Below are 17,460 nucleotides of genomic sequence, written 5' to 3'. Positions count from 1 at the left end.
AGCTCAGGACCCTCCGAGTGGTCAACCAAGCACATCTAGCTTCATCCCCCCCCCCCTCAGAGAATCTCCCGGCCTCGGACCCCCCTTTGGGGTCCGATCCTCGCCCAGCTTAGAGCATTGCGTCCTCTCTCTCGACCCCCTCGCGCCGATCTGTCCAAAAGCCCGTCAACCAAAAGCTTACAGACTCAGAAGAAAGAACATTAATCCCCATTTGGTTTACAAAGGAATACCATTCTCGTTATCAGTAAATTAGCATTCCTGCTAGTTAACAAAAAGAAATCCTTTCCCAACAGTAACAAAGAAAAAAGAAGAAATCCCCTTTACATTTATTACACATCTCAAATTTTTAAGTTATTTGTGAATTTGGTAAGGGTGAATTTCCATAACCTGGAGGGGCATAACACAAGGAGCACCTGTGCTAACATGTCAGTGTGGTTGAATGGTAACAGTCTGAACTTTGTCAGAAGATCATGAGATGTTTTGCTCCAAAGATATAACTAAAATTCTCAACAAAGTTTTGTTCAATACTGAGAAAGTACTATACTTCAGGATGAATTGCTAAACCATAACCAGCTCCTAGAGTCAAACAATAAGACAGCGTAAAAACATGCCATGTGACCCAACTGGTCCATGCCAAACAAGATTTCTATCTAAACTGCCCTCGCTTAGCCCATTTTCCATATAAGTCTTTCAAATCCATGTACCTGTACAAGGGCTTTAGAAGATGTTGTTAATGTACCTGCCTGACCCACTTCCTCTGACAGCTTATTCCATATATGGATCACCCCCGGGTGAAGAAGTTACCCTCAGGTTCCTATCAAATCTCTCCCTTATTATATTAAACCTAGTTCTTGATACCCCAGCCCTAGGGGAAAGACTGTGCAGTCACCATACCTATGTCCCTCGTGTCACATAAAATCATCCCTTATTCTCCCGCACTCCAATAAATAAAGTCCTACCCTGCTCAACATCTCTCTGAAACTCAGTCCCTCACATCCCAGCAGCATCACTGTAAATCTTTTATGCACTCTTTCCGGGTGAATGATAGCTCTCCTATGGAAGAGTGACCAACACAGAACACAATATTCCAAATGTGGCCTCACTAACAACTTTTACAACTGGAATATATCAGTTCTTTTTCTATACTCAGTACCCTTTCAAAACTCAGGCTGATGAAGGCAGCATACCAAAATCCTTCTTTATCACCCTATCTACCTGTAACTCCACTTTCAGGGAGCTATGTACCTGAACTCCAACACCTCACAAAGCCAAAATGTACACAGTGAAAATCGTACCCTGATCTGTCTTCTTAGAATGTAACATCTTGCACTCTGAGTTTAACTTCATTTGCCATTACTTGGCCAATTTTCCCAACTGATCACGATCTCATGTAAGTCTTGAGAACCTTCTTCACTGTCTATGGCACCACTAATATTATGTATTGTCCAAATGTACTAACCACGCCTTCTCATTCGAATCACTGTTTTGGCTGACAAATAACAAAGGGCCCAGCGCTGATCCCAAAGGCCTGAAACTGTTCAGGGCCTCCAGGTTGTTTATCACCATCACCATCTGCTACTGAGCCAATCGTGTATTCAGTTAGCAAGCTCTCCCTGGACCCCACCTGATCTAACTTTCTGTGGTGAACTACATATACCTGTCTGGATACGCCCCTCTGCTGACTGCTCCTGTGGCTCCTCCAGCAGACCCCTGTATAAAGGCGATTGGAGGCACTGCTCCTCCCTCAGTCTCCAGGATGTTGTGTGGTGGTCTCTTGCTGCTGACAGTGCTCTCTCTTCCAGCTAATAAAAGCCTATCTCTTGCCTCACGTCTCCAAGAGTTATTGATGGTGCATCAATTTTATTAGCTGGAATTTTAAAACGTGGAGAGTATTTTATGTCCGGAAAAATTGGACATTGATCCTCAACTCCCAAAGCAGCATTGCCTTTGAACTCTGGCTTGCATGCTTCCAATCGTACTTGGAAGAGATTCCCGTGACTGGGCCTGCTACCATGCACAAAATCCTCCTTTCCAGATCAGTCCACAGGTATACTCCCTTATCAGGGACCTGCTGACCTACCAAGGGGCACTGGACGCCCTCAAAAGACAGTACCTGCGGCCGGTGAACACCGTCTATGCAAAACATCGCTTAGCGACACGGCGGCAGTGGACCAGAGAGTCGACTGCTGAGTTTGTCCGGGCCCTACAGACACTCGTGTGGGCCCGCGACAGCAGGGGACTGACGGCGGAACAGCATGTGGAGCTCCTGGGAAGAGACACCTTCGTTACGAGGATCAGGTCAGTGTACGTGCGCCAGCAGCTGCTGGAAAACGCCGACCTTACCTTACGCTCGGCAAACAAGCTGGCCAACACGCTGGAGGCTGTTCTGGACAATGCTGATGCTGTCCAGCCACACGATCTCCCACCAGCCCCTTGGACGCTGCAGACCCCGCCACCTGGCCAATTGACCTCAGCTGCTGCCACTCGCGAGTCCACTAACTCCCTGAAACCCTCCGGCGAAGCAACCACAGCGGCTGCCAGCCGCAAGTCCACACAGTGTTACTTCTGCGGACTTGAAAAGCATCCCCGAAAACGCGGCCCGGCCTGAGAAGCTACCTGCACCAGCTGCGAAAAGAAGGGCCGTTTTGCCAAGGTCTGTAAGTCTAAACCACGAGCGGGGTTGAGCAGCGCCGCGTGCGAGGCATGGGTGTCACCATCATGGTCACTGCCATCTTGCCTGCCCCCCTCGTGCAAGACATGGGGGTGGCCATCTTTGTTGGGTCCACCTCGCCCTGCCTCCAACCCACGGGTGCTTACCGGGCACCAAGACGGCGATTCAACTCTGGCCTCTGTAACCCTCGACCAAAGTGCCCCACACCAGCTTGCAATGTTAATGATGGACATCCTGGTGGAGGGGCACAGGACTAACTGCCTGTTTGACATGGGCAGCACTGAGAGTTTTATTCACCTGGACACGATGCAACGCTGTGGACTCGTGACACGGCCAGTGAGCCAGAGGGTCACCATGGCTTCTGGGTCGCATTCCACAGACATCCGGGGGGGGGGGGGGTTGTGTAGTGACATTGGGGGTGCAGGGCACAGAATATCGGGACTTTGCATTACTGGACATGCCTCAACTGTGCACGCCTGTGCTATTGGGGCTGGACTTCCAGAGCCAACTAAAAAGTGTGACTATGGCATATGACGGGCCCCTCCCACCACTCACTGTCAGGAATCCTCAGTTTTGTAGGATTTCATCATATACCCCGCTACTGACCACACACACACACCAACCCGCACATCCCACCCAGCACCATGCGACAGCTGCACTACTGACACCACTTGCAGCCTCTCCACCCTCAAGATCCCTCCCCCACCGCTGTTCGCCAACCTGACGCCCGACTGTAAGCCTGTGGCAACTAAAAGCAGGAGGTACAGCGCGGGGGACAGGGCCTTCATTCTGTCGGAGGTGCAGCGGCTGCTCAGGGAGGGGATCATTGAGCCAAGCACAAGTCCTTGGAGGGCCCAGGTGGTTGTTGTTCAGACCAGGCAGAAAAATAGGATGGTCATGGACTATAGCCAGACCATCAATAGGTTCACGCAGCTTGACGCGTACCTACTACCCCGCATCATGGATATGGTCAACCAGATAGCTCAGTACAGGGTGTACTCGACCATAGATCTGAAATCCGCTTACCACAAGCTCCCCATCTGCCCGAAGGACCGCCCCTACACCGCCTTCGAGGTGGGCGGCAGGCTCTGTCATTTCCTGCGCGTCCCCTTCAGTGTCACGAATGGTGTCTCTGTCTTCCAGAGGGAAATGGACCGGATGGTGGACCAGTGCCAACTGAAGGCCACATTTCCATATCTGGATAACATCACCATCTGCGGTCATGACTGGCAGGATCACACCAACCTCCAACGATTTTTCCAAGTGGCCAAAGCTCTGAACCTTACCTATAACAGGGACAAGTGTGTGTTCAGAACCACCCGACTCGCTATCCTTGGGTATGTCGTGGAGAACGGGGTCATTGGCCCTGATCCCCACTGTATGCGCCCCCTGTTAGAACTCCCTCTTCCCACCACCCTCAGACAGTGCCTGGGCTTCTTTTCCTATTATGCCCAATGTGTCCCCCATTACACAGACAAGGCCCGCCCCCTGGTCAAGTCTACCACATTTCCCCTCTCAGTCGAGGCCCACGCGGCCTTCAGCCGCATTAAAGGGGACATTGCCAAAGCAACGATGCATGCGGTGGATGAGACCATTCCCTTCCAAGTAGAGAGTGACGCCTCTGACTTCGCGCTGGCTGCTACCCTCAATCAGGCAGGAAGGCCGGTAGCATTCTTCTCTCGTACCCTTCAGGGCCCTGAAATTCGGCACTCCATGGTGGAGAAAGAAGCCCAGGCCATAGTGGAAGCACTATGGAGGCACTATTTCGCCGGCAAAAGGTTCACCTTGCTGACTGACCAGCGCTCAGTTGCATTCATGTTCAGCAACCAACAGCGGGGCAAAATCAAAAATGATAAAATTTTGCGGTAGAGAATAGAACCCTCCACCGACAACTATGATATCCTGTACCGGCCTGGAAGGCTCAATGAGCCCCCTGATGCCCTATCCCGGGGAGCGTGTGCCAGCGCACAGCTCGACCAGCTATACGCCCTCCATGCAGATCTTTGCCACCTGAGGGTCACCCGATTTTACCATTTCGTGAAAGCCCGGAACCTGCCTTACTCCCTGGAGGACATCAGGACGATGACTGGGGACCGTCAAGTCTGCGCTGAGTGCAAACCACACTTCTATCGTCCTGAAAAGGCGCAACTTATCAAGGCCACCCGCCCCTTTGAGCAACTGAGTGTCGACTTTAAGGGCCCCTTTCCCTCCACCGACCGCAATGTGTACTTTCTCAACATAATCGACGAGTACTCGCGATTCTCCTTTGCCATCCCCTGCCCCGATACCACTGCCACGACTGTCATAAAAGCCCTGCACCAGCTCTTCACTCTGTTCGGATATCCCTGCTATATCCACAGTGATAGAGGGTCCTCCTTTATGAGTGACGAGCTGCGCCAGTACCTGCTGGCTAGGGGCATTGCTACTAGTAGGACCACGAGCTATAATCCCCGGGGTAATGGGATTACAGGTGGAGAGGGAGAATGCCACTGTGTGGAAGGCCACACTTTTAGCCCTTAAGTCAAAGGAGTTGCCAGTCTCTCGCTGGCAGGAGGTCCTCCCCGAGGCATTCCACTCCATCCGCTCCCTGTTATGTACGTCCACCAATGCCACCCCTCATGAGTGCCTCTTTTCTTTTCCCAGGAAATCTGCCACTGGGACCACCCTACTGGCTTGGCTGACGTCCCCAGGGCCAGTGCTATTCCAGAAACATGTGAGGAGTAATAAATACTCCCCGCTGGTTGAGAGGGTTCACCTTCTACATGCGAACCCCCAGTATGCCTACGTGGTCTTACCTGATGGGCAGGAGGACACGGTCTCCATCCGCGACCTGGCGCCCGCAGAAGCAGCAGACCACCACCCGGAACACTCCACAGTAACTATGAACCCTGTACCCGAGGTGACACCGCGCACACCAAGCCCTACACAGACTCCTCACAACACTCCCATACCGGGCGCCTTGCACACACGAGGGATCACTGATGCCTAATGGGCTGACACCTCCAGTTAGGCCGGAACCAGCACAACCACCGTCTCCGTGCAATCACCGCCGGTGCTATGTAGATCGCAGCAACAGATTCAACCGCCTGATAGACTTAACTAAGTATACTTGTAAGAAACTTCGCCCCATGGGGACTCTCATTTAAAACAAAGGGGGGGGGGGGTGAATGTGGTGAACTACATATACCTGTCTGGACACCCCCCCCCCCCCCGCTGACTGCTCCTGTGGCTCCTCCCACAGACCCCTGTATAAAGGCGATTGGAGGCACTGTTCCCCCCTCAGTCTCCAGGGTGTTGTGTGGTGGTCTCTTGTTGCTAATCATGGCCTCTTGCAGCTAATTAAAGCCCATCGTTCACCTCCCGTCTTGGAGAGTTATTGATGGTGCATCACTTTCCATATCAGTTTATCACGGAGAACCGTACCAAAGCCTTTGCTGAAGTCCATACACACTACATCTACTGTCCAGACCTCTCTTGGTTACTTGTTTGCAAAATTATAATTCATGAGACATCCCCTGCCCCAGATAAAGCTGTGCTCACTTTCATATGTAATGAAGACTCGATTGCACTGTTCTCCCTGGATCCCACTAATATTTCTCCCTCGGCTATTACAGAACAAAATACAAGTTATCTGGCCAATTCCATCTGTGGGAGCTTGTGTGTATTATATTTTCTTAATAGCAATGATGACTGAAGAGCTTTATTGGTTGTTTAGTCTTTTGGAATATGCTAAGAATGAGCAGGTATACAAAGACAATAGTTTATTTCTTCTCCATTAAATTAATCTTTGGCAACATTAGACAGGCAACAAATAAAAAATAAGCAAAATTGTTTGGTAGTTTACCAAACAATTACCAGGTTACCTACTCTTCCCCTCCCAGCCTCTCTGCTGCTCTACATAAGATGAATCAAATACAACTGGAAATAGACTAACGAATGCAGGTGCCTTCATACCTAGTTTCACACTTGCGGTAATTTCCCCGATGATCTTTGCCACAGTTGCCATAGGTATCCCCAGCAACATTCACGTTTTCAAAACATTTTGTCGGAGCAACTCGAGCTCCTGAAACAGCAGAGAAGATGATCAATTAGGGAGTAGGACCTCACTCAAAACCATCAACAGGAAATGCCAGAAAACTTTTAACAAGTAGCAATGACATTCAAAGTTTAAGATAGTAATTTTAAACTAACTTGCAACTATCAACAACTTTCTTGTTGACTGAGTATGACATCAAGGTCCCAAGGAGAATTGTGGTCAATGGGCATCAAAGAAAATCATCTAACGCTTGGAGTTATATTTTGCATGCAGGAAGTTCGCTGTGGCTCTCAGACCTGACCTGCAGGGAATCCTAAGAGCATTGTGTCAGCTCCAATTGTTTTAACTGCTTCTTCAATAACTTTCCTTCCACTGTAAAGTTAAAATTGGGGATGTTTGCTGATGACTAAATATTGAAGCAAAGTCAATAAATGTCGGAGCCACTGTACACTTCTACATTTGTCATGTGCAGATGAGCTAACCTGTAATCTGAGCTAACTGCAATCTAGCTTCCAGCAGGCATGGATAACCTTCCTGTTTAAGGAGACACAAGAGCCTGCAAATGCTGGAATCTGCGGTGAGGAACAAAGAGCTGGTGGAAGTCAATGAGTCAATCAGCATATGTGGAAGCAATGTCCCGATGCAGGGTCTCGAACATTAACCACCCCTGTGCATCTACAAATGCTGCTGACCTGCTGAGTTCCTCCAGCAACTTGTTTTTTGCTCCACCATGGGAGCAAATGGGAATGAACATTGTGCAGTCATCAGCAAACATCCCCAATTTTAACTTTACAGTGGAAGGAAAGTTATTGAAGAAGCAGTTAAAACAATTGGAGCTGACACAATGCTCTTAGGATTCCCTGCAGGTCAGGTCTGAGAGCCAAAGCAAACTTCCTCCATGCAAAATATAACTCCAAGCGTTAGATGATTTTCTTTGATGCCCATTGACCACAATTCTCCTTGGGACCTTGATGCCATACTCAGTCAAATGTTGCCTTTGATTTCAAAAGCAGTTGATCTCATCTCATTTCTGGAATTCTGCTCTTTGGTTAACATTTGGTCCGAGGCTGAGGTGATGAGTGAAACTCAAACTAAAACATTAATGCGTTACTGGTGCTTAAGTGTTGCTTGATAGCACTATCAACAAATACAGTAACTATGCTAACTATTGAGAGCAGACCTTAGGTAAATTGGATTTAAAATTCTTTTTGCGCACAGATCATACTTCCACATTGTTGGGTTGCTGCTAGTTCTGTAACTATACTGGAGCAGCTTGGCTGGAGGAACAGCTAGTCTTCAAGACTGCAGCTGATGTGTTGGCCTGTAGCCTTCACTGCATCTGGTGCATTCAAGCATTTCTTGATATTACACAGAATTAATCAATTTAGCTGGAGTATGGCTTTTCTGAGGGTGAGGTTGTCAGAACAAAGCTTAAATAGCTCTCTATTTGACATTTCTGTTTGAACATGATTGTGAATTCTTTATTCCTCACTTTCAAAATCACATGCTGGGCCCTGCCATCATCATGGAGACTCCTCCCCACATTCCACTACCATTCATGATCTCGTGTAGTAAGGCTTCTTTCCCTGGTTTGGTTGCCCCCATCAGTATTAGTGCTGCAGTCAGCATCTTCCATTAATAAAGATAATCTTTTCTACTTTGTTGCCAAGTCTTTGCTGTGTACAAAGTAGTTATTGCAATTACCCAGGTTACAAATGACTCCTCTTATTTAGCTAAAGAGCTCTTCAGGAAATCTTGTTGCCGTACAAGGGGCTTTACAAATTCAAGTTCTTTCAGTGCTTCATCTGTCATTTGCAATACACCCCTTCCAACATAGACTACAAGTCAGCTGATATTTTGACCAACTCCAATCCACCACCACCACCACCTTTCCCAAAACTTTCTTAATATAGAAAACAAACAGAACACCAAAACTGAAAGCAGGGTCACGGAGACTTCCCTTTGATCTTACCAGCACCCCAAAGCAGCACACACTGGTTTTCATAAGTCAGGCACATCCCATTGTAGCAATAAGCCTGACCTCCATCACAGCTGACCCCGTCCATTTGGTAAAAGTTGGCTGGACAAAATTCCGAGGTGCCAGAACAGTACTCAGGTAGGTCACATGGTCCTGATGACTTCCTGCACACTGTGCCAGAGCTCTTCAACTAGAGGAAGAGAAAATTTGCCACAACATGAGTGAGAGCTATCTTGTAATACCATTAGAAGTCACAAATCAATTTCAACAGAATGTAGGTCTAGACTCATTTAGGAGTCCTCGTGTGTTTACCACAGGTTCTTTACACCTGAATGAGGACTCATGATTATTTGTTTTTTTCTCTCTCTCTTCCTTCACTGAGGGGTGAGAAGAGTCTGAAGAACCATCACTGAGGAAGCTCTAACAGTGTATGCCGACCGTCAGAGAGTTTTAGTCCACTGAGCCAAATAGTTCAGTATTCAAGCCAGTCTATGAGAAAGTTTAATAAGCTTTGCCTGCTTTAGTGCAGTATATTAGCTACTGGGCTCATCTTGGTAAACATGCTGAACTTATGTAGTCGGGAGCTTGCAAGGTTACATGGAGCTGCACTGACTTTCAGTCCCTGAATACAGGCTCTGCTGGTTCCTTTCCTCATAAAAATACTGTGGCTCCCAGTAGGTTTTATTTTCAGTAACCCAGAAAATTTCTATCTAATGGTGAATTACTGGACATATGCAAAACATCAGATACAAATAAATTGTACAAATGAAAGATAATGGGTTCTAACCTTGCAATTATGACAGCAGATCCCATGAGCGCATTCTGCATTTACCTTCAGAGTGCAGTTATTAGCATTGCAACAAATGTTGGTACATTCCTGAAAAACAAGTACAAGCTATGAAGAACAACAATAGCAACACATACTTAAACATACGTTGCTGAGACACGCCACATAGATTAGAGAGGTTTATTTTAAGTCATGAAGAGATTTAGAATGAGCTCCATAGTCCTATTCTTGAACAGAACTAATCAGTCTGCAATCCTCAATAGGGCATTATTCCACTCTGTGTCCCAGCCATTGACCAGGTCCTCATTCCTTCTCATTTCCCCATGAATGCATGTTTTTGTGAATTTAAGTGTGCTCTATAGAAAGTTTTATTTTTGGGAAACGTGGAATTGCTGGGTTTGGTTTAATGGTGAGGTTGTTTTGTTTGAATGTGGCTGAGATGAACTTTCCTTTCACAGACCTTGAAATTGGTCTGAATTTTTTTGTCAAAGAGGCAAGATCAAAATAATCGAATACGGTCAATGTGACCGGATTTCAGAATCCAGCTCCCTGTCACTGTTATACACTGCTGTTGACCAGTAATAATCCCACTAAAGACTTGAAGTGTATCACTACCACTAGCAATACCAACAAAAGACCTACACATCCAATGCACAGTGAAAGAATTACACTACAGAGTTTGGAATGATATATTGGTATGAAGAGAGGAGTGGCTTACTATCAGAAAACAGCTAATTACGTCATTTTTGAACTGGTAATTATTAACTATTGGTTGTCACAATTATCAATATTAGGGCCTCAGCTATTCACACACTATGATGAGGATACCCAGCCTGGGGTACACAGACCCCTTGGTTAATAGTAGGGGTTCATGGCATAAACAAGATTGGGAAGCCCTGCTCTGTGATAATGACCTTGATAACTGAACTACATATTTTGTAGGCAAGGAATGAAAACCAATAAAAGCTTCTTGTCCTGGAACCAAGGCTGCTGTTGATACAAAGAGAGGTAAGTTGTCAGGAAGATGCAAACAGCCTGCAGAAGAATATAGATGGGTAACATAAGAGGGCATTAAGTTGGCAGATGGAGTATAATATGGGGAAGTATGAGATTATTTATCCACTTTGGAAGAAAGAATGAAAAAGAAAATGATTACTTAAATAGACTCAAAAACTAAATGTTGCAGAACCAAAGGATCTGAGCTCCCAATGCTTGAAACACAATATGGCAATGCTTTTAGGAAGAAAAATGAATATTGGTCTTTACTGCAAGGGGAATGGAATATAAAAGTAGGCACTGTTAAAACTAATAGGGATATCATGTATAATATTGGTCTTTATATTTAAGGGAAGACGTGTTTGCATTTAAGGTATTGCAGAGAAAGTTCAGTAAGTTGGTTTCTGGAAAAGAGGATGAAAGGTTAAATGTATTGCATCAATCACTACAGGGATTTAAATGAATGAGAGGATGTCTAAGAATATTAGTGAGACTTTAATAGTCTAAGGGGATTGACAGGATGGATGCTGAGAGCATGTTTTCCCTAGTAGGGACATCTAGAACCTGAGGCCATGGTTTCAGATGAAGCATTTCCCCATTTAAGAGAATAATAAGGAGAAATGTTTTCCCTTAAGCAGTTAGGACATGAGGTCTCTGGAAATAGTGTTAATGAATATATTCAAGGCAAAAATTGATATTTGAACGATAAGGTACAAGGAAAGAACAGGAAAGTACTATTCATGTCACTACTGGATCAGTCAATATTTTGATGAATGGCAGAAAAGACTAAGGACACTAATTATCTACTCCTGTTCCTTTTTCTTACATTTTTATATTATATCAGTGATGTAGCAGGGAGGCAGAACTTAGCACCACTTCCCTATTCTCAACTCACTCAAGGTAGCCAGCAATCAAGATCACAAACTTAGATTTGTATAACATACTGCAAGTAAATAGTGACTTAACCACGTCACAGGAGCATTGTAGGAGGCAGCAATAAAAACTGTAGTTAATAATTCAGGCTCATGTATCACAGATAAAGAAGAGAGCTTCCATTCGTAGTGTCAAATTTCAAAATTAAAAGTAAATTCAAAGTAAAGTAAAATTCATTCAGAACATTAGAATAACATAATGTGTATCATTGTTAGTTAAGGTGACCCCTGTTCTCCAAATACATCTGCCAATTCATACACAGCAGGGTCCCACCAACACAAGTTACTAAATAGTTTGTTTTTATAGGCACTAGTGACGCATTGACCAACAGACCGGAGAGATGGGCTTGTTCTTCATGAAGACTTTAATATCTGCCTTGGTTTAACAATTCATTTGAAAGACAGCATTTTGACTGTGCAGCACTCCATTGGTACTGCATTAGAGCAGTGGCCTTTACTTTGTATTCAAGTCTCTGCAGCAGGGCATGATCTCCTGGTTCAGAAGTGAGAGTCATGCTGACACCCAAATAAGTGAACCGAGTTGTGGTAAAATGGATCATATTGTGTTGCCTCAAACTCTTGAGAAGGATTCTGTTCTGTGGCTGCTCCCATGCCTTCTTCTTACTCAATCATGCATCAAAGGAAAGTGAAGGATTGCTGGAAGTTCCCTGCTCTCCCATTCCACCTTTTGATGAAGTGCCATATAACCCTTGGAGAAAGTAATTTCTCTCTGAAGAATACATGGTAATCAAGGTTGAGAAGCCCTGCACAATATGTAAATATTAATACCTGAAGGGAATTACTGTGATCTTCTCAGTATAGCCAAGATTCACATCAAGAGAAATTTGCTAGAAAATGTGGACTGTATAAACTTGAAAACCAAAATAATTCAGCTTATAAGCAGAGTCTTCCCATGCAGCAATATGGCCTCAAGAAGGGGCCAGAAAGCCCAGCATAATACAGGTAAGCTCATTCAAAACCAAAGTAACTTAACCCTTTTGAAAATTGCTGCAGGATTCTGAATCAAAAATATGGGTAGATATTTTTCAGGGTCGAAGGAGAACTGAACTGTATGCAAAAGAGCTGGCACATTTCCTCCCTTACGGCAGCATATACGTCATTGTCTGTGAAGCCTCACGAGTTGCTGAAAGGTATTTACATAAAAATGCAAGTTGCTTCTTTCTTTGACAGCAAGCCTGGCACAAACACCACGGTTCAAGAAGGAGGCCATCACTTTAAAAATTGTGTGAGGACCAGGCAATAGAGGTTGCCTTTGCAAGCAGTGTCAACATGGAAATAAATCTAAAACGAGGAACAAACCCCTCATATTCTGTCTGGTAGCCTCCAAACTGATGGCATGAGCATCAGTTTCTTCAGCCTTTGGTAATTATCCACCCTGCTTTCTTCTTTCTTTTTCCATTCCTCTATCTAGTTCAGGGGCTTTCAATCTGGGGTCCAAGGGCTCCCTACTAAATGGTATTAGTATAAAAAAAAATATTGAGAACCCCTGATCCAGTTACACTCTTACCCATTCTCCTCACCTGCCCAACATCTCCCTCCAGCTCCCTTCTTTCTTTCTTACTTCATAGTCAATTGTTCTCTCCTGTCAGATTCCTCCTTCTTCAGCCCTTTACCTCTTTCCCCTATCCCCTCCCAGCTTCTTACTTCATCTTTCCTCCACCAACCACTTACCTTTCCCCCCACCTAAGTCTCACCTATCACTGCTAGTTTCCCTAACCCCCCCGCCCCACCTTCATATTCTGCTTTCTGCCTCCTTCCTTTCAAGTCCTGATGAAGGGTCTCTGACCAAAATGTCCTATGGTTTATTCCAAAGATGTTGCCCAACTTGGTGAGTTCCTCCAACACTTTGTCTGAGCTGCTCAAGATTTCCAGCATCTGTAGAATCCCACTGTGTACACTGCTGTCATTTCATCTATTAACTATCAGAATGTTTTTCCTTCACTCCTTCATACTCACATTGAAAATTCATGCTCAAAATGGCAGAAATATCATTTCAAAGAGTACGCCCTTGGTCCATTTGGTAGTTAAAAACATAAGAAATTTAGTCCTTGTATCTGCTTCAGTGAGATCTCTACAGACCTCCTACCTCCATTACACATTCCTTCAAAGTCCAGTCCTGTGAGACACAAGAGACTACAGATGCTGGGAGAGAGCCAGAAATCAAGCTGCTGGAGGAACCCAGAAGGTTAAGCAGCATCTGTAGAGACAACAAGATGTTGTGTTCAATATTGAGGGGGGGTCCAGAGAACGCACCAGGAGCCCGGCATGCAGGATCTTGAACTGAACTTTATTGATAACGCTGCTTGTACAGTATGTGAACTCTTCCCATGTGGGAGTGGCTACCACAGTGGCATAGGATTAACCCGTTAACTACCACAACACAAGATGGTTTGTATTTTGGGGTGGGACCTTGCACAGGAACTGAGAGTGTGAAGAGACGATAGCTAGAGTGAACAGATTAGGGGAAGGCAATCTGAGGTAGTTTCTATTTCAGTTTGGTTCTTGATTCAAAATCACCAGTAAAGCATCCATAATGATCCACAAAATATAAGTTAAAATTACCGCAGACACAGAGGCTGGCGTTTATAGGATAATGACAGGGAAATGTGATAGTATTATCCTAACAACTCAGGGCAATTTTGGCATACAAAATCATGGGGATTTCTATTCGCCTCTGGTAGCAGAATTATTCTGGGGCTGAATTCTCCATGAAGTTCAACATGACATAATGAACTTAAACTAAATGCTCTAAGTGATTCACAGATTTTCTTCTGAGAAAGAAAGATATTATTCAAATCTGTGCCAGGTCTGAGTGCAATTCCCTCACCACATTCCTTCTGACCAATCCTGTCTCACATTCCCATCAACACTATCCTAGTTTTCCCAACATCCAATGACCTACATATGCAGATAATTTATAGTGGCTAATTAACCTACCACTGCAAGGGGACAACCTTGTCATGGATTGGAGGCTTGCATGCCACAATGATGCAGAGAACGATGTTGGCTGGGGTCAGCACTTTATGCTTTGGCTGTTGGTAAGGGTTACTCTTGCGAAACAGGTCAAAGGGTAGAGACCAGACTAAGAGTGGTCCAACAGTCCTCTAGGTTTGGGGTTTCAGCTGAAAGCTCAGGATCCTGACTATAAAGCAAAATTGTTACAGAAACAGCAATGAAGAATCCCTCTACATCTGAGTGCGATGGCGTTCCTGAGTCTCCACCCAGGATTTGCATGACTGACATGAAGAAAGCCCTGAACACCACCAGAGATGGAGGACTTTCATTGCTGCCCTAAATGCCAGCAGTGTAACCAGCAGTAAGTAAGTAATTAACCTACCAACCTGCTAATCTTTGAGATGTGTGAAGTAACCAGAGCACCCAGGGGAAACCCATGCAGTCACAGAAAGAGCATGCAAACTCCACACAGCCAGCACCAAAGGTCGCTGGTGCTGTGAACCAGAAGCATTACCAGAGGCATTGTACGATCCAACATTTCACAATTGCCAAATTCACGTCAGTCGCATGTATACTTGATTTGAATAAAATTGCCACAAGTCTTTAATAAGAGTCTGGTCATTTAGAAAGAGCTTCAAATAAATTCATTAGGTGGAAAATTATCTTTCAGATCTTTCAAAGAAATGTTCCTTTACAAATTCTCTAAGTGCATGCAGGTGTTTAAAAGGGATGCAAGGATTTATTAGTGTTAAAGTGCTCCCTGGTTTTTAAGCACTGAAATTCCTTCACCATATACAAGTTATTTTAATACCTCAAACTATTGGAAATTTCAAGTGTTTTAAAGAATGTAAAGCTTTTGACACTTCTGGCTAACTTGGCAGTGTGTCAATGTTATACTTTTGTTGTGGGCTGAGCATGCTTAGACCAACTCCACACAGATTCTCTGATCCAGAAAGCACTTCTGAAAGCTAACAGTTTCTACAAGTTCCCTTTAAGAGGATCTAGGAATTTTTTTAAACTGAAGCAATCAATCTAATCCCAAAGCTACCCATTAGTTTGGTTTGCTACATCTGGGGAAAGTGCTGTTTATAGATGAAAAACCTGGGAGCGTGGACCTTGTTTTCTAAAAGCAGCATTGACACTGGATGCCTGGACTAAGACTCCTAGTCCTTGGAATCAACACTGAAATATACAAAATCACAAAAAAATGTAACGTTACCAACTGGATGTGTTCAGTTTTAAATTATATCCATTATACGAACTAATTCCCACAGTAAGTCAGTGATGTCACAAGAAGAAAATGATGCTTAGATCAATAAATTCTAGTTATGTGTCACAGTCTGGGAAGCTCTTGGAGAGAAATAACTTGCATTTACTTAGTATAAAATAAAAAAATAAACATACAAGAGATACTCAGAAGGTCTGGCAGTATCTGTGAGGAGGGTGCAAGTTAATATTTCAGATCAATAACTCAGCAGCGCTGGAAGAATTAGAGAACAAGCATTTGTCAAGCAGAAGGGTGGAGGTTTTTCAAGGTGGGGCATTCTTGAAAGAGATCATTGTAAAACAGAAACTGCAGATGCTGGAATTTTGAAATAAAACCAGGAAACAATGGAGCCACTTAGCAGATCAGACATAATTTTTTGTGCCTTATAAATCAAAATTCAAAGTAAGTCTATTATCAAAATATATATAAAAAGGATCTAGTGTATATAACAAATAAACTCTTCCCAGGCTTCTAGTTGGGTATGGGTTTTGATTTTAACCGATGTTTCTATAACAAGCTCTGCTATCTTCATCAGGAATGATGTCTGGTCATAGCTAAGCTGGTAGTAATTATATCCCCATCATCTGTCCCTCATGATTGGTTAGTGCTCATCTAATCAGGTTTCTGTTGTCCCACCTTGCTTACAATCAAATTCCAGTTCTTCTTGGAGCAAGACCTCCACCTTTGTGATCACAATGCCATTAGTTTCAAGATAATTATGGAGAAGGATAGGACTGGACCCAGGGTTGAGATTTTTGATTGGAGAAAGGCTAACTTTGAGGAGATGCAAAAGGATTTAGAAGGAGTGGATTAGGACAATTTGTTTTATGGGAAGGATGTAATAGAGAAATGGAGGTCATTTAAAGGTGAAATTTTGAGGGTACAGAATCTTTATGTTCCTGTTAGGTTGAAAGGAAAAGTTAAAAGTTTGAGAGATCCATGGTTTTCAAGGGATATTGGAAACTTGGTTAGGAAAAAGAGAGAGTCTACAATAAATATAGGCAGTATGGAGTAAATAAGGTGCTCGAGGAATATAAAAAATGTAAGAAGAATCTTAAGAAAGAAATTAGAAAAGCTAAAAGAAGATACGAGGTTGCTTTGGCAAGTAAGGTGAAAATATATCTGAAGGGTTTCTACAGTTATAGTAATAGCAAAAGGATAGTGAGGGATAAAATTGGTCCCTTAGAAAATCAGAGTGGACAGCTATGTGTGGAGCCAAAAGAGATGGGGGAGATTTTAAACAATTTCTTTTCTTCGGTATTCACTAAGGAGAAGGATATCGAATTGTGTAAGTTAAGGGAAACAAATAGGGAAGTTATGGAAACTATGACGATTAAAGAGGAGGAAGTACTGGCGCTTTTAAGGAATATAAAAGTCTCTTGGTCCTGACAGGATATTCCCTAGGACCTTGAGGGAAGTTAGTGTAGAAATAGCATGGGCTCTGACAGAAATATTTCAAATGTCATGAGAAACGGGGTGCCAGAGGATTGGCGTATTGCTCATGTAGTTCCATTGTTTAAAAAGGGTTCTAAGAATAAACCTAGCAATTATAGGCCTGTCAGTTTGACGTCAGTGGTGGGTAAATTAATGGAAAGTATTCTTAGAGATGGTATATATAATTATCTGGATAGACAGGGTCTGGTTAGGAACAGTCAGCATGGATTTGTGCGTGGAAGGTCATGTTTGACAAATCTTATTGAGTTTTTTGAAGAGGTTACTAGGAAAGTTGACGAGGGTAAAGCAGTGGATGGTATCTATATGGACTTCAGTAAGGCCTTTGACAAGGTTCCACACGGAAGGTTAGTTAGGAAGGTTCA

General features: G+C 44.2%; 1 protein-coding gene across 1 annotated transcript in view; it reads right to left on the bottom strand.

Annotated features, from left to right (window-relative positions):
- adam19b (ADAM metallopeptidase domain 19b) overlaps positions 1 to 17,460 on the bottom strand; it is a 186,658-nt gene that overhangs the window by 35,402 nt on the left and 133,796 nt on the right. The window contains exons 13-15 of the mRNA XM_059989994.1: positions 9,473 to 9,562; positions 8,680 to 8,875; positions 6,626 to 6,734 (exon numbers count right to left, since the gene is read on the bottom strand). Of these exons, the coding sequence (XP_059845977.1) occupies positions 6,626 to 6,734; positions 8,680 to 8,875; positions 9,473 to 9,562 (395 nt within the window). The remainder of the gene's footprint in view (positions 1 to 6,625; positions 6,735 to 8,679; positions 8,876 to 9,472; positions 9,563 to 17,460) is intronic.

This window comes from Hypanus sabinus, chromosome 15 (assembly GCF_030144855.1).
Source record: "Hypanus sabinus isolate sHypSab1 chromosome 15, sHypSab1.hap1, whole genome shotgun sequence".
In the NCBI taxonomy this organism is placed as follows: Eukaryota; Metazoa; Chordata; class Chondrichthyes; order Myliobatiformes; family Dasyatidae; genus Hypanus; species Hypanus sabinus.
Note: the sequence above shows the minus strand (reverse complement) of the source record. Positions and strands in the feature narration are given on the sequence as shown.